This window comes from Vulpes vulpes, chromosome 15 (genome assembly GCF_048418805.1).
Source record: "Vulpes vulpes isolate BD-2025 chromosome 15, VulVul3, whole genome shotgun sequence".
Lineage (NCBI taxonomy): Eukaryota > Metazoa > Chordata > Mammalia > Carnivora > Canidae > Vulpes > Vulpes vulpes.
Genome location: NC_132794.1, coordinates 75138388 through 75155804, shown reverse-complemented (window position 1 = coordinate 75155804; position 17417 = coordinate 75138388). Strand labels below are relative to the sequence as shown.

Below are 17417 nucleotides of genomic sequence, written 5' to 3'. Positions count from 1 at the left end.
GAATAAATAAAATCTATTTTTTAAAAAAGTGCCTGTAGATGCCTGGTGTTGAGTCAGATGTGCTCGCTTTGTTTACGGAGGGGTGAGGAAGGACAGGAAGAGAAATACTGAGAGAGCGTGTGGGTTGGTGGGACCCCAGCTGGAGAGAGGCTGGGTTTTGACTCCTGTGGGAGATTTTGGAGCTGGGCTTGGCTTTGTTGCACCTGGACTCTGCCTTGGCATGGAAGCCAAATGGAATCCAAGAGCCCGTGCTCGCTCCTTCGGTGTCCTCCAACAGAGAGCCTTTAACACATTTGTTTTCTTGGTTTTATTTTTTATTTTTTTCACGTTCTGATTGAGATTTAACATAATACAGTAAAGTGCACAAATCTTGAGTGCGCGGCACAACTAATTTTTATGATGAGTGAAACCACCACCTAGATCAAAATCAAGAACATTTCCAGCCACCAGAGGGCTTCTTTGGGCCCTTTCCCAACCACCCCACCTCTCAACCCGCCCCCCGCCCCAGGTAAGTACTATTCCAGCTTCCACCACCACTGGTTAGTCCTGCCTGTTCTTGAACTTTGTATAAGCAGAACCTGTGCTTGGGAAAGTTCTTCTGTTCTACTTTTATGTCTGTGAAAGCCATCCATGTTGTCACATGTGTTGGTAGTTCATTCTTGATTGCTGTTTTCCATTACATGAATATACCACAATTTATTAATCCATCCTACTGCCAATGTACAGTCAGGGGCTATCACGAATAAAGCTACTGTGAATATTCTTATAATATCTTTTTGTGGACACCTCTGCTGAGTACACATACCTACAGGTGGAACTGCTAGGTCACAGGGCAGGCAAACGTTTGGCTTCGGTAGGTTGTTTTCCAGAGTAGTTAAATGCATTTTACTTCCACCTCCCTCAGTTTTTGAACATATCACAAAGGAGCTTCTCCATTGGAGTATTCCCTATGGTCTTGCGGAAAAAGAGGAGCTCAACTCGTTCAGAAGTGATAAACCTCAAAGATGGAAGAAGCAGGAGCAATTTTCCAAACCTGAACAGGAGAGAGGACACCATCAGTTTTATTATCAGCTTCTGAGCATGAGTCATGGGGGCAGTGGGATAAAAACAGTGAATAAATAGCTTATTATATGCAAAGACTGTAAAGTGAGAATTTACTTCTATCAATACTGTATAGGATGTAGTAATCCTATATATGATTATGATAATTATATAATGATTAATACTATGTATATTTGAATAAGAATATAAATTCCCTCTGTAAACCGCCTAGGATGATAGAGTAGCCAGTAGTAAAAGTGTTCTGAAATTGAGGCATGATTTTGGTGCGTGAGATACTCATCCAGGAGAAAAACAATTGCAGTTTTAAATAACTATTTAAAAAAAAATTTTTTTTAAGAGAGGGAGTTTGTTGGAGTGGCTCAGTTGGTGGAGTATCTCTTGATCTCAGCTCAGATTTTGATCTCAGGGTCATGAGTTCAAGCCCCACTTTGTTCTCCATGGTGGGTGTGGAGCCTATTAAATGAATGATGAATGAATGAATGAATGAATGAGTCAGTCATCAAACCATCCGCCAAGCAAGGGTCCCCAGTGCAGAGAAGATGGATGGTGAAGCCAAAAGACAGATGGGGGGAGGGGGGAAGGACAGATGGGAGGGATCAACAGAGGTCAATGCCCAACATGAAGGAGGTCACTTCTAAGTGGGGCAACTCCATGCTCAACTCCCTCCATGGAGGCCTGTGGGAGGCTTTCCCTCATCTCCTAGTGATCTGTGGGACTTGTTTTTGTCAACTCGGGGGCTTTCTTTCTCTTGCAAGTGCCAAGTGGGTGGCACTGAGCAGTTGTGCATCTCTTGCTTGTTCCTTCCTTGTTTTTCTGAGCTAGGGAGTTGTAGGAAGAAGTAACTAGGAAGTTAAGTGGAGAAATTGTTTTTCAAATTGCAGGAATTCATCCACCAGTGGTTCTGAAATTAAACTTACTGGATTACCACCAGCCTTTAAAAAAAAATAATAAATAGGGACACCTGGGTGGCTCAGTGGTTGAGCATCTGCCTTCAGCTCAGGTCGCAACCCCGGAGTCCTGAGATCAAGTCCCACATAGGGCTCCCCACAGGGAGCCTGCCTCTCCCTCTGCCAATGTCTCTCTCTCTGCGCGCCTCTCATGAATAAATACGTAACATCTTTTTTAAAAATAATAAAATAGAAACAGTAACTTGCTGTCTACAAAATAAGGCTATTAGGATACTATTTCGTTGAACTTTGTTTCAGTGTCTGTGTGTGTTCTGAGTTATGATGAAAACTATCTCCTCCTGGGTATTGCAGTTTTTACAAACTGAAACACATGGACTTAGGGAACCCCAAACCTCTCTCTCAGCGCTCAGTTGCTCAGTTCTGCGTGTAGTTGGCATTCAGCTGCTGTAGAAGTGACATAGGAAATCTTAACCAGAATTGGAATTGGAAGTTGGGCACAAAACCAGTATGCCCAGACGTCTCTGGGAGCTGATCCCAACAGAAGCACAGCCTGGGAGGGCTACTGGTGTTAGTGTCTGGGATGACTGCTCTTAGGATGCTCTGTCAAGGGACAGCCCTTCCCGCGTGCTCCCAAGCAACAGAAATCTTTCTGGACAACACGGTATATTCCTTATATACTTGGACTCTTTTTAAAGGGAAATGACCTCTTGAGATAATTTCTCAGATTAGAGGTGATTTGAAGATGCTCGCATTTGCTTACTTCTCCAGAGTGAGCTGCTGAGAGCCCCCCAAAGAATGCAAATAATATGGCCTAAAATAGCCAACAGATGCCCGGGGGGCCAAGGGTCAGCCTTGCCGAGGCTCCAATGCATCTGCTGGTGCTGGGCCACGCTGGGGCAGCTCAGAGCACTGGCTCCCGCCCCCGTACCCCCCAGCCACGGTCTCAGCCTGTAGCTACTGCCCCCAAACCCAGCCATGGCCGGGCTCTCGTCCAGGTGTTTGGCTTATTAGCCCAGTGCATTCCTAAGAGATGTTCCTCTGCAGCTCCAACAGACCTCGTCATGTTCCCTTAAAACTCTCTCTTCCTCCTGACTTTCCTATTTATTTCTTGATCCCCTCTTCTCCCAAATAGCACCTCTTCTCTTGCTCCTTATATCCCTCCATCCAAGTGCCAAGTTTGACCCATTCGGCCTCCTGGAGGTTCCTACAACCGTCCTCTCCCTTTCATTCCTACTCCCCAAGAGCAGGACTCCATGGACTCCCCTGGATGATGGCAGTGTGTGCTTCCCTCCCTGGTCATATATCCCGTACTCTAGCTCTGTGTACAACACCCTCCTGCTCAAAATTTGCAGTGTCTCCCCTCTGCCTACTAAATCACTTATGGCCTTTGGCTGGCATCCAAAGTCCTGGACAGGCTGGCCCCAGAGTGCTGTTCTAGCTCAATCTCCCACCTTCTCACTGGCAGCAATCTGTTACACCTTCCAGCCTGGACTCCTGTCCTAGACACCTGTATAGATACGTAGATAGAGATGTAGGGTGTCTGAGCCCTCACTATTTGATGAGGGTGGCTCTCACTGTGTCTTATGCTCATTTCCATCCCTACTTCTGGGGCCTAGCACACAGTAGATGCTGGATTTGTGCTGGGTGAACTCATATCTTCAGGCCGTCTCATCAGCGACACCAGAGATGGTGTGAAAGAGGAGGGGGTGAGGGAGGGGGAGGGGTAGAGAGGTGAAGGGACAGATGGGCAGGCAGGCCTAGGCTCAGGTCACCTCACAGGCTGGCTGGGGTGGTGGGCCTTGCTGTGCTGGCTCAGCATCACTTGGGACTGGTCCTGCAAGGCCTCCACGTGCTCAGGATCCTTCAGGCCCCGAGTTTCTGGAGAAAAGCATCAGCAGTGAGCCCCGCTCCCAGCCCACCCTGCCGGCCCCCACCACAGTCAGCCAGGCCCCTTGGCGGGGGGAGCCCAGTCCTGTGCCTCGCCGCTGCCCAGGGAAGAAGTCTGCCCCCGTCTGGGTCTCTGTGGGGTGGATGGAGACAGGGAGAGGCAGAAGGAGATCCCTGGAATTCCCATTCTTCAGCCCCAGGCTTGGGCGGAGACTCAGCTACCTGGTTTGAAGAGGACCAGGGCCTTCATGCAGGCGAACTCCGTGGGGTCCACCGCCAGTGCCCGGAAGCGTGAGATGGTTTCCTGCAGGATGCGACTCTCGGCGCTGGCCAGGCCCAGGCGGCCCTGCGAGCTGCCGGCGGGGCCCTCGGGGGTGGCCAGCAGCGGGCAGCTGTCCAGAGGCAGAGACCACTGTATGGCCCCGAGGAGGAAGAGTTCGCTCCACGCCTCCTCCAGCAAGATCACCTGTGCTCAAGGGAGGAGTGGGTGTGACATGCGACACCTCTGGCTCAGCCTGAGCCTCTGCCACCTTCCCCCGGGCCCTGGTCCTAGATGCCTGGGCTGTGTCCTGACCTCTGCCCGGCAGTGGCCAGGGGCCCAGAGCTCTGGGCTTCGGTACGATCTGGCCCGGCTGCCCAGACTCCAAGACACCCTCCTCGTTCGTCCAGAGCCTCTGCTGGAACATGTAGGAAGGCCTGGGGCCGTGGAAGTTGGGAAGCCTCAGGGACAGTCCCCATGAGCATCCCAGGCTGGGCGTGCTCAGCAGACAGCCCACGCCACCCCTCAGCGTGCCTCTTCTCCCTTTCCTAAGTCGGCTTGGCCTTGAGAAGCTCGCAGGGCCGTCGCACAGGTGAGGAGGTTAGGCTGACCCCGAGCCCCGGAGTCCGAGTCATCTGTGCCCCTGGGGGTCGCGCGCTTACACTCTTCAGGGTGTGCAGACTGCCCTGTCACGTGCAGGGGGCGGTAGACCTTTGTCGGGGGGGGGGGGACCTCAGGCTCCATAGGCACTGTGCGGCCCTAGGTGCACCCCCACTCTCATCTCTGCCCAGAGAGGTGAGCACCCCCAACGGTCACGTCCCTGAGACATGTATCCCTGACTGACACTGCCCCTGAGACAAGCGCACGCCAGCTGCTGGCGTCGCCAAGCTCCAGGGGCCCCTGGCATCACCTGCACAACGCCGCTGGCTCAGTGTGGCCTGGGCCACCCTCACCTGATCGCGGAAGGGCAGGTTGGAGAACACGGGCAGGTTCTTGGCCCACTTGACAGCCATGAAGAGAAGGCGCGCCGAGGTCTCCTGGATGCTGTCCAGGCCACAGGGGGGCGAGGAGGAGTACGGGGACGAGGGGCACTCGGGGTCGTTGCTGGTGACATCAATGTTCTCCTCGGCTGTGGGAGGAGGAGGGCTGGTGACATCGGCCCCAGGCCGAGGCAGGGGCAGGGGCAGGGGCGGGGTGCTCAGGGCCCCCCGCATCAGCCGCCCGCACCTACCGTCCTCCGGCTCCAGCTTAGCGCAGGTCTCGGCTGTGATGAGGCTGGCCATGAAGTGGTGGTGGCCCGGGGCTGCGGACGCAGGGGCCTGCGGGGCCCCCAGGGACTCCAGCGCCGGCTCCGAGGCGGGGGCCCCGCTGCCCGGCCGCACCTGGGCTGCGCTGCGCGGCTGCCGCTCGTTCTGCACGGCTGCGGGGGCGGCGGCCGTCAGCGGGGCGCGGGGGCCCCTCCCCGGGCCGGGGGCGCCTCCCCGGGGCCCCCGCCTCACCGTCCTGGTTCATGCCCTCCTGCAGGCACTTCTTCAGCCGGCAGGCCTGGCACTGGTTCCGGTGCGCCTTGTCCACCGGGCACGTCCCCGCCCCCACCTGGCACCTGCGGCAGGGGCCCCCCCCAGGCGTCAGCGCCCCCGCAGGCCCTAGACGGGTCCGGGACCGGGCGCCGGTCCCTCCTCCCCGAATGTCATCCTCCTGGGGGCGCGGGGCAGGAGGGGGAGCCCCAAGAGCCCCCGTCCCCCACTCCCCTGCCCCCATCCCCATCCCTCCATCCCACATCCCTCCGCCCCATCCCCCATCCCCCGCCCCCACCCCCCATCCTCCCACCCCCTCATCCCTCCATCCCCCATCTCCCATCCCTCCATCCCCCATCCCCCATCCTCCCACCCCCATCCCTCATCCCCCATCCCCCATCCTCCCACCCCATCCCCCATCCCCCCACCCCCATCCCTCATCATTCCATCCCCCATCCCCCATCCCTCATCCCCCATCCCCCATCCTCCCACCCCCGTCCCCCATCCCTCCATCCCCCATCCCTCCATCCCCATCCCCCCGCCGCCCCGCCCCCCATCCTCCATCCTCTCATCCTCCCACCCCACCCTCACCTGTAGATGAGCCTCCGCCTCACGCTCCTCTTGAAGAAGCCGCTGCAGCCGTTGCAGGCGTAGATGCCGTAGTGCTTCCCGCTGCTGCTGTCCCCGCACACCCGACACTGCAGCGGGGGGCCCAGGCCTGGGGGCAGGGTGGGCTCACAGCCTGGGACCCGCCCCCCGCAGGGCAGCACCCTGGGTCTCCCGGCCAGAGGGAGCCCCGTCCCCTTGCGGGGCAGCCCCAGGCCAGGCCACCTGCTGCAGTGTCGGGACCCTCCGACCACCCCCTCGGGAGCTCTGCCCCCAAAGCCCCAGGCCCCTGCCCCCGGGCCCCTGGAAAGCCTACCTGCGGGCTCCTCTCCCAGGCCCCAGCGGCCCGGGGATGCCTTCCTGGGCGCAGCGATGGCCATGTCGGGGGCAGCCCCGCCGCCTGCGGAGCCTCCCTGTCCCCACCTGGGGCTCCTGTTTCCACTTGTCCCTCCCCCGGCCCTGGTGCTCTCCCTCCTTCCCCCCAAGCCTCTCCTCTCCGGCCTCCTGCCTGCCTGTCTGTCTGTCTGTCACACAGCAGCTGCCCCAGCTGCCCCTGCAGTGGCGGCTCCGCTCCAGGACGCTGCTCCCAGGGCACTGCCGGGCGGGCGGCCTGTGAGCCTCTTAATCTTTACTGTCTCCACAGGGGATCAACCGCCGCACCTGCGGTGATACCAAGGTGCCCCCAAGCCCGCGGCCCCCTGCTCCCCCCCCACCCCCGGGCTGCCCGGTCCCCCTCCCCCCGCCTTTCTGCCCTGTGCTCTCCACCTGCTGGCCATCCAAGGCCGAAGCCTGAGCGGAGGTGTGGACTCCAGATCCCCCCAGGACTGTAAATCTCTTTGGGCGCCTGGGCATGTGTCTGGGAGCAATTGTGTGTCTGGCAGACGAGTGTGCGTCCGTGCCCTGTGAGGCTCCCTGCGTGTGGTAGTCTCTGTGGCTCCAGCTTTCCACCCTCCTGGTTCCCACCTGAGCCCTTGATAGGGAGCTGCTTAGGGCCGAGGTTCCTGGGACCCTGGAAGGGGGCTCCCTGCACATCCAGCACCGAGGGGGCTCCCATCACACAGGGGAATGGGTCTAATGTAGGGTGCAAGGCCGGCCTGGAGGCAGGGAGGCCCGTGGCCCAAGGTGGAGTCCCCTCCAGGTGCCATCAGGCCTGCAGAAGGGGAGGGCGTGAGGACGCAGCCCCTGAGCCCTGCTCCAAGCTCTCGGGCGGCCTCGCCTCCTGTCCCCGACCTGGCCCGGTCCCAGGCAGGCTGGCCTCTCACCTGCCCCCAGACCCCATGTTTGCAGCTCAAGCCCAGAGTGGCTGTGAGGTGAGGAGGCCGAGGCCAGAGTCTGTGCCTCCTCAGACCCAGCCGGCCCAGGGGGAGTGTGGAGAGAGCCCAGACAGAGTCCAGTTTATATGAATGTACGTATTTATTTATTCCTGAGACGCGCAGAGAGGGAGAGACACAGGCCGAGGGAGAGGCAGGTTCTGGGCAGGGAGCCCGACGTGGGACTCGATCCCAGGACCCCGGGGTCATGCCCTGGGCTGAAGGCAGACACTTAACCGCCCAGCTGCCCAGGTGCCCCCAGAGCCCAATTTAAAGACCTGCTCCGGCTTAGGCCAGCCGCAGCCTTGAGCCGGTGCTCAGCCTTTCTGAGCCTCAGTTTCCATGTCTGTGAAAAGGGGTTTCAAAAGTACGTTTCCTGTGGTGTAGCTGGGGAAACGAAGTGTTCCCGTGCCTGGTGCTCAGTAAGAGCGTAACACATGAGGGGGGCTGTTATTACTATGGTTTCTCTGAGAAGGTCACACAGCAATCCTCAGGAAACTGCCTTTCCTTCCCCTGCCCCTCTGCCCCCGTGCACCCCGCCCCTGCCCCGGACAGAGCGGGGAGCCCTGTGTTGGTGAGGGGGGCACCACCCTCCTCATTCTCAGCAGACCTGCTCACCTCTGGGGTGGGGGCAGCGCTTGCTCAGGCTTGGAGCCCAAGGAGGAGTGGAACAGTAAGAAGTTTCTGGAAGGATCATGGGAAGGAGACAGGGGGGAGGGCCTTATGTAGGTGGGGTTAACCCTCACTGGGACAGAGAAGCACTACTGGGGATTTGGGAAGTCAGCTTGAGGGGCTTTGTGGGGTAATCCGCTTTCTGGGGCCTCAGAAGATCGAGGGTGCCAGGCTGGGCCCCACACCGCAGCTCCTCCGCCTCTGCTCACCTGCACCCCTCCTGACGGGCGGCCCTCAGAGCCGCCGCCCCGTCTCTAGCTCCACCTGACCTCCTGGGCCATGGGCATCTTCCTTGACCTTGACTGACCTATCCCTCCTCCCCACAGCTTGTCTTTCCCACCTCGGGGCGTGTCTTCGCTGTCTCCCTGGGCCCTCACCTCGGGGAGCCCCAGAGTCACCCCAGAGGGCCTCCTCAGCGCCTCCCTGGGCCATCTCACACATGCACGGCTTCCGGGACCCCGCACACCTGCCTGGTCTGGGCCGGGGCTCCATCCACAGAGCCACCGGGGTTCAGGTGTGGAGACCAACCCCACGCGCCCCACCAGCCCGTCCCCAGCTCGTCTGTCAGCTGGTCGCCCAAGCCGTGGGCGGGGGCCGCCCGGAGCACGGTGCCCGGCCAGGGAGGAAAGCAGCCAGGCTGAGCGCAGGGTGTGAGCTGGAGGTCCGGGCCAGGAAAGGGCCTGGGAAGGTCAGGACGGCGGGGGTAACGGGAGCGGGGCAAGGGGAGGGCTCGGGACGGGGCCGTCAGCCGGTCAGGAGTCCTCTGGCACCTTTGCGCCACCAGGAGCACGAGGGCGAAGGCGAGCAAGAGGAAGGCTGCACAAGGACTCCCAGCATCGCACCGAAGCTCCCGCAAACCTCACCCCACAGCTGGGGAGGCGAATCGCTTCAGACCGCACAGCGGCAGAGGCAGAGGAGCTTAGGGGTGGGGACAGGTGTCTCAAACTGGTGTCCGATCGCCCAACTCCTGCTTTCCCTCAGGGCGCTCCCGAGGAAGACTGAGCATCTCTTGGATGGGAGCCCCAGAAGGTAGCCAGTGGGAGGTGAGAGAGCAGAGGAAGAGGGGGCCGCCCTGGGAGGCGGGGGGTCGGGGCGGTGGTAGGCCGAAGCTCCAGGGCTGGGTCTTGCTCTCAGGGTTGAACCTCACTCCAGGTCACCTTTCTCTCCCCAGTCAATGGAAGATTCCAGGGCCTGGGTTCAGAGTTTCAGGTGGGCGGGGCATGTTCACAACAAGGCACTCGGTGGACAGGAGCCTATTTTAAACTTGCCTTTATTTCCCTGATCTTCTCTAGTGGGAATGTGTGACTTGGAATCCATCAGAATGAAAGACACGAGCATGGGTTGACGTGCCTGTTCTTAAATGTGTTTGGACTTGATTCTGTTGACCTCACGCCCTGTTTTGACTTGAGCCCGGCTCCCCTCTTGCCCCCCCTCCCTGTTCTGGGGCAGGTCGGGCCCAGCCAGCGGCAACCAGGCCAGGCGGGTGCTGGGGAAGGAAGGAGGACAGCGGGGCGGAGCTGGGGCAGGGGTACCCCCCCCCCCGCCCGCCCCCGATTTGTGACCACCAGCTGCTAGGGCAGACGCCAAAGGATTACCCAGCCCAAAGCCTTGAATCTGCTGACGAAGCCGCCAGAGGCCACCTTATCACTAATACAATTATTCCCCCGGGGACAGGTCAGCAACTTCCCTGACTCCCTGGAGGAAGGGGCAGATAGGGCAGCCAGGAGGGGCTGGACGAAAAAGGCTGCAGAACTGACCTGCCTCTGGCAGGTAAAGCCCCCTGTCCCAGACCGTGTGGGGCCTGTCATATCTGTGTCACCCTGTCCCAGGCCTGTGAGATGACCTGGGTGCTGTCAGAGGGAGGAGGACTGACTGACTTCTGGGATGAGGTCAGGCTGGTCTCCACAGTTCCAAGATCTTCTGGTTTCTGGTTCGGGGCAAGCTTCATTCTTGGCATTCGGTCCTGGGAACATATTTTCTGGGATTTCTTTAAAACCCTCTTTATTCCGCACCCATGGTCTTGGCCATCAGAGAGGGGATAGCCAGTGGTGTGTGCACAGGCTCCGGAGCTCAGGGCATCACTTCCACTTCTAGGAAACTATCCCATGGAAACATTTCACGAAGATTTAATTATATGGCTGGTCCCCGCAGCAATTTTGGTAAAACAGCCGCCCGTAGACAACTGGCTACGCGCTCCAGCCCGACGGTGGGATGCGAGGCGGCCCATTGCGAATGGGCAGCGTCTATCTCCACGCGCGTGGCAGTGCGCCCACGGTGTACAGCCCGAAGGCCAGCTGCAAAGCAGCTCGAGCGGTCCGATTTCGTGCATCTCAGGGCAATTGCTGCCCGAAGGTCATGCGGCTCCTCTCTCCTTGGTGGGACCTAAATGCATCAATAGTTGGTTTCTCTAGAGCAGTGAGGGGAAGGTTCGGGTCTCCCAGCGGCAGAGACAGGCAGGAAAGCTTCTCAACAAAGCCCCTCTCTTTTCTTTTCAAGATAACACTTAAAAATAATCAGATATCCCCTGCGTAGCTTTCCCAGCCCTTGGCTGGTGAAGTCCTTCCCCCCGGGGTCATTTTCAAGGTCTGAGCTGACCTGGGGAGGCTCCCTCTTCTGTCCTGGGCAGAGGCCAAAGGCAGCCTGCAGCTCCAAGCGGGGGTGACCTCTTCCTCCTTTGTCCTGCATGGCTGGCAGCAAAGGGTCTCTGTTCCCCTTCTTCCCCACCAAGAGAGGTGCCCCGAGAGGTGGGCTTCTCCTGTATCTAGCAGAGCTACTCGAAGGATGCCAGCGGCAGAGATTCTCACCACAAACAGAAATGTTGCTGTTTTGTTCAGAGGTTTAATAATACATAAAATATATATAATTATATTATATTAACTATATAATATATTAATTATATAAAATTAATATATAATATATTAATATAATATGAATACATTAATTAACATATTATGTTAATAATATATTAATTATGTATGTATTGCAAGAAAATAAAGCTGTTTTCATTAAAAGAAAGAGAGAAGGGCTAATTTGAAACAAATATTGCTACTTCTATTAACAATAAAAGTGGGAAATATTTATGAAGCAATTGTGAAGCATTTCTATGTGTGAGAATGAAAGGCTTCTCGTGCCTTCGATTTTGCTCCCTCATTCCCCGAGGGGAGGGCTAGAATCTCCATCAGTGTCAGGCCTGAGCCCTGCCTCACCAGACCAGTTGCAGCCGGTGCAGCCTGCAGAGCCTCAGAGGCGCCCTTTCTCTGTCCTCTCCTGCTCTAGACCCTTCCATGCTGTACTGGGGCAGAGCCGCAGGCTGGGAGAGGGGCCAGGCAGGGGTGCCTGGTTGTTGGGAGCTCTTTGAAAACTAGTAGAGAAGTGTTTTAAAAGTTTGACAACAGGGCAGCCTGGGCGGCTGAGCAGTTTACCGCCGCCTGCAGCCCAGGGCCTGATTCTGGAGACCCGGGTTCGAGTCCCATGTCAGGCCCCCTATATGGGGCCTGCTTCTCCCTGTGTCTCTGTCTCCCATGAATAAATTTTTTTAAAAAGGTTCAACAACACCTATAACCATACCAGCGTATTCCAGCCGACTGACCCTCCTGCTTATAATGTTTATCTTCTTCTAGAAACGAAACTACGTCAGGCAGGGGTCTCACCTTGGGTCCTTGGACATTTTGAGCCAGATCATTCTTTGTTGGGGAGGGAGGAGCCCTGTCCTGTGCTTTGTAGGATGTTTAGCAGCAACCCTGACCTCTCCCCACTGGATGCCAGAGGTGTCCCCTCCTCTCCAATTGTGACAACCAGAAATGTCTCCAGACATTGCCAAAAATGTCCCCCGAGGGGCAAAATTGTTCTTGGTTGCAAACCACTGGTCTAATCCATGTTATTTCCTGTTCTCTGGGAGACGGTTCGCCAAGTGTTTTTACAGATGCAGGAAGCACTGCCCAAGACAAACGTCCATGAGGAGCCCCAGGCCGGCAGGCATGTAACCTTATCTTCGGTATGCAGACTCAGGAACTCTTTGGAAGGATGCTCAAAGGGTTGACAGAGATTTTTCTGAAAGGGAATTTTACTATTTTATTTTCTTATTATTTTCTGTGTTGTTTAAATGTTCAATAATGGACATGTATCATCATCGTAATCAAGATCAGGCTTTCTTGTGTTTTTAAAAGGGATTGGCTAATTCGACATAAACATGACCTATGTTAATAATAATAACAATGGGAAATAATTATTAAGAAATCGTAATGTAGCAGCCGCAGTCCTAAGGGTTGGGATGTGAGAACTTACTTCATCCCCACACAACACTATCCAACAGCCCGTATCACTACCGTCCTCCGTGTGCAAGCAAGAACGACAGAGAGGTTTAGCGGCTCCCCCAGTGTCACACAGCTTGTGGGGGACAAAGGTGGGATCCGAACCCAGGCAGGGAAGGTGGTTATTTTAGGAGAATGCATCTGCCCAAGGGTACGGGAATCAAATATGGGAATATCATATTTACAAAAACGACCTTCATACATTTAATAGAGAAAACCTCCTGCTCCGGACACATTCTGTCTCTGGGCAAGTTGGAAGGGGACAGCAGGTATTCTGGGCTACGGAAACTCTCTTTGAACTGGCATTTCTGGTCTCAGCTTTTCTACGAGATGCAGATACTTTGGTTCCAACCGCAATAAAATGTATAGAACAAAGTGAAGGATTATTCTCCAGGAAACTTTGTTTTCTGTGTTGGCTTTTAATGGGATGACTCTGGGGCTGCACCAGGTATGGCTCGGGGATTACTTGTAGTGTGTGTGTGTGTGTGTGTGTGTGTGTGTGTGCGCGCGCGCACGTGTGAAGGTGTGAGTGTGCGTGTGGCGAGAAGGCAAAACCCGGCTGTCCTGGACAAAGATAGGCCGAGAGTCACTATGTGGGCACAAAGATACTGTCTCTGCCTGTGTCTCCTGTGGTTTAATCTTGAGGTCCCAGACAATGTCATGACAGCTGCACAGGCTTCTAGAAACTTCCCCCAAAGAACTATTTAGATGAGGGCCCTGGGTGGCTCAGGGATTGAGCATCTGCCTTCGGCCCAGGGCGTGATCCCAGGGTCCCGGGATCGAGTCCCACATCGTGGAGCCTGCTTCCCCTCTGCCTGTGTCTCTGCCTCTCTCTCTGTGTCTCTCAGGAATAAATAAAATCTTTTTTTTTAGAAAGAACTAGTTAGATGAGCAGTGTGCGACCGTAAATTTGGCACATTTGCCTTCCTGACTTTTGATATTGACCTAAGCTGTATTTTCTGACCTTACTTACTAGCTGTATTTGCTAATTTGGTGAAAATACTGAAGTGAGGTAACAAATATCCAGTGCCTGCCCACAGAGCCGAGGGATGTGTTCTTTAGAACGACCTTTTACAAACTGCACGTGCTCCAAGCAATTCTCCCTAAGGTGGAGTGACATGGGGCGCCGGTGCTGTCGGTGGGGCTGCACCCCTGCCCTGCCCTGCTCTGCACTGGCTGCGAGGGTCTTGGATCCGGGTCCCAGCACACTCCCTCCCAGTAAGGGGGCCTTTGCATGTGCTCTCTGGCTCCCCGGCTACCTCCCAGGGGCCTTGAGAGACCTGCTCTGTAGACTATCCTCCAGACACACTGCGCTGTGGTATGTCAACATGTTGCCTTCAGCCATCCTGCCCTGGAAATCACAGCATATATTTTAATGTAATAAATGATGGCTCATTTCCAAGAGGGCTACCCTTCTGGAAGGGCTTATATGGAAACTGTTATGAAGGAGCAAGGCGCAACATACTGCAGGCTCTCAGCACTGGTGCACAGAAGCAAAGCAGTTTTGCCAAGTCAAGGGCACTCTGGTTGAAATCAAATTTAGCATATTTCCTTTTATTATCATCATTAGGGTAACGTACCATCGAATAGACATTAGCATTATTTTACTGTTCTTTTATGCCTTCCTATGTTTCTTCGGCATCTTTATTTATTTATTTGGCCGTCTGTTTCCAAAAGGGGATTTCTTTTTTTTTTTTTTTAAGATTTTATTTATTTATACGAGAGAGAGAGAGAGAGAGAGAGAGAGGCAGAAACACAGGCAGAGGGAGAAGCAGGCCCCATTCAGGGAGCTCCACGCGGGACTTGATCCCCGATTCCGGGATCACGACCTGAGTCGAAGGCAGGCGCCCAACCGCTGAGCCACCCAGGGGTCCCCAAAAGATAATTTCTAACTCTGAACTCTGATCTGTCATTTTCTTCGCAATGATTTTAAGGTGAGATTTCTAATACATTGAAATTTCAGATAACTTTTCCGGAAATCTGAACTTCTTTCAAAAATAGAATGTTAAAAAACAAAGATGCTAAGGAATGGTTTTAGGTTTAGCTTGCTCTGACAATGGTGTTGTGTTTATGCTGAATGAAAAAGAATCCTGGTCTGTTAGAGACAGATCCTAAAGTATTCACTGGTGAAGTGATTCAATGCCTTGGATTCGCTTTTTAAAAACGGCGGCACAAAAATTTTGTTTGATAAATGAGTAAATGGAAGGAGGAGGTATATGAAGGCAGAACAATTGAAGTTGGCGGTTGCTGGTGTGGGAGATGGGTCCGTGGTATTTCATTGAACTATTATCTCTATGATTTTGCTTGTGATTGAAGTTTTATAGAATAAAATGTTAATTTAAAGACACAATACACTTTTTTTCCATTTTTTAAAAAAGATTTTAAGTATTTATTTATGAGAGACACAGAGAGAGGCAGAGACAGAGGCAGAGGGAGAAGTAGGCTCCATGCAGGGAGCCCGATGCGAGATCGATCCCAGGACCCCCAGGGTCACAACCTGAGCCAAAGGCAGATGCTCAGCCACTGAGCCACCCAGGCGTTCCCACATATCCACATTTTTCAATATGAAAAATACACAAAAAATGTGGTTGATGACTGTGGATATAATCACCAGCCTAAATCTGCTCTTTCTGTCTTTGCGTCCACCACCCCCACCCTAAAATCTGTTTCCACTGACCATTTTGCTCTTTTTTTTAAATAATAAATTTATTTTTTATTGGTGTTCAACTTGCCAACATACAGAATAACACCCAGTGCTCATTTTGCTCTTGATATGTAGTTTTTGAGGAGCCAAGGCGCAGAGGGTGATGCCCTAGAGGCAAATTCTGTTCTGCGCACCAGCGCCCCCTCCTGGAAGGAGAAAAAGGCAGCGGTACCCTGGAGCTTCCTGAGTAAGAGAGCCTGGGGTTTTTTGTTTTTGTTTTTGTTTTTGATTTTTGTACATATTTTTAATTGGAGTTCGATTTGCCAACATAGAGTATTAGAGTGCCTGGTTTAAAAAAGACCTAAATTACGGTGCTATTTCAATGATTTATTTATTTGCTTGTTATTTAATTTTTCCCCAGCTTCATTAAGTTGTAAGGGACCCATGACATTGGGTAAGTTTAAGGTGTGCCGGTTTGATACACTTATATATTGAGAAATGATCAACCGCAGCCAACACTTCCGCTGCCTCACTTAGCGACCCCTGCTTTCCTGTGATTGGAACATTTGAGATCCGTTCTCTCTGCAACTTTCACGCGTGTAGTGTGGTTAACTGTGGTCGCCACGCTGTGCGTTCCATCCCCAGGACTTATTCATCTTATAACTGGGAGTTTGACCAACATCTCCCCCTTCCCTCTTCAATCTCACTCTTTCTTACACTTTGAGACACAGCTCCAGGGCCCCTCCTCAGACTCTCTGACATCGCCCCCCGCATCCCACTTGCGATCAGAAATGACCCCACTCATCTGTCTCTTTTGCTGTTAGCGTCTGTCTTCTCCAACTAGAACGTAAGCTTCCTGACACCAGAGATCTCGCCCATCCTGTTTAAGGGCCCGACACAGGGAATCGCCTGATAATTCCCTGCCAAGCAGGTGATCAAATGTGCATATGGATCTTCCCTGACACCCCCCCACCCCAAGTCGGCTGCTCCTTTCTCTGACCCTCTGCTCTTGCCTCTGCTGGAATCATCTCACTGCATCAGACCCACCTGCTCACGTGCCAGGGCCTGGCGTGGAGGAGGCCCCCCACCTCCGTGCCTTCCCGCTGCTGTCGCTCCAATGTTACCCTTGATTCTGTCCTAGGAGGTTTAAAACATTTACTTGAAATTGCAAACAAGTCAACTTATAGACTCTCTTGGGAAGAGAGATGTAAAAATGAAAAGTTGCTAATAATCATGCTAAAAAGAAAATGTGTTTTAAAGGAGGAGGTATAGGATCTGGCCAGAACAGAAAACTGGTCAGATACGCTGCCTCAGGATGGGATGACATTTTCCTAGGGACCTTTCCCGCATTCCAAAAATGTTTCTGCATTGATTTACCAGGGAAACAGCCCCTGGTCTAGACCATAGTCTTCAAGGTGTGCTGAGTGAAGGGGCTGCAAGGGTGGGCCCTTCTGTCACTTTAGCCAAAATGCCTTCACATTTGTGCTTTATAATTGGTGGAATCATTTAAAGAAGGGTTTCCTCTTCCTAAAAAGTGGCCAGAGGAATGCAGGAGTGTGAGGTAAGATACTCTACTTATTAGCTGTGTGACCTCGGACAAGCCTCCTGCCCTCTCTGGGCTGTAACAATAAATAGTGGCTCGTATAAGCCTTACCTGTGTGAAGACAGGAAACGGAATCAGAGGACTTCCCAAGTTCTCTCCGGGGTCTAAGATCCGGGATGGCGATCCTAGCACCAGAATAAGAGAGGCAGCTAAATCTACTGGTAATAACTAGAAAGACCACAAGATGTAGGTGTTACTCCACGAGAACGGCTCCAAGTTCTAGCCCAAGAGATGTGAGATTTCTTGAAATTACAGAGAAAGAAAGAAAAAAAGATCTTTCGTACTCTCAACCGCAGGCAGAGGATTTAAGATCTCTTAGCAATGGCTCCTGGCACAGTCACCCAGTGTGGAAGGCATAGCTTTGTTTTTCCACCAAAGCATCAAAGAAAAGCTCATGTGATGGATCCATTAGCTGGAACTTGGTTTCTCTGTATTTTGGAGGCGCTTGCCTCCAGGGCCAGATTGCCAGGGTCCGGGACACGGAGCAGGGACACTTGTCATGTTAGGACGCGGTGGGAAGCTTTGGCGCATCTCACGGTATTGGGGGTGGGGTGGGTGAAAGCCACGGGCTCAGGCAATCACAGCTCAGGCCCAAAGGATCCTCCTTAGCAGGCGGACAGGAGGGGCCGCCTTCGGCTT

General features: G+C 54.0%; 1 protein-coding gene across 1 annotated transcript; it reads right to left on the bottom strand.

Annotated features, from left to right (window-relative positions):
* Nucleotides 1-292: 292 nt before the first annotated feature.
* On the bottom strand, nt 293-6619 carry NR2E3 (nuclear receptor subfamily 2 group E member 3). Its single transcript, XM_072738129.1, has 7 exons — nt 6225-6619; nt 5616-5719; nt 5348-5536; nt 5070-5245; nt 4080-4323; nt 3743-3848; nt 293-1033 (listed from the first exon to the last, which is right to left on the bottom strand). The coding sequence occupies exons 1-7, from the start codon at nt 6617-6619 to the stop codon at nt 901-903; spliced, it is 1347 nt and encodes a 448-aa protein (XP_072594230.1). The 3' UTR covers nt 293-900.
* Nucleotides 6620-17417: the final 10798 nt, after the last annotated feature.

Excerpts from the sequence above, each read along its gene's own strand:
- NR2E3 (XM_072738129.1), bottom strand. The coding sequence starts at position 6,619 with ATGGCCATCGCTGCGCCCAGGAAGGCATCCCCGGGCCGCTGGGGCCTG. Across the intron at positions 5,537-5,615 it reads GGAGGGCATGAACCAGGACG|CCGTGCAGAACGAGCGGCAG; the intron begins GTGAGGCGGGGG and ends CCGCCCCCGCAG. Across the intron at positions 4,324-5,069 it reads ACCTGCCCTTCCGCGATCAG|GTGATCTTGCTGGAGGAGGC; the intron begins GTGAGGGTGGCC and ends CCTTGAGCACAG.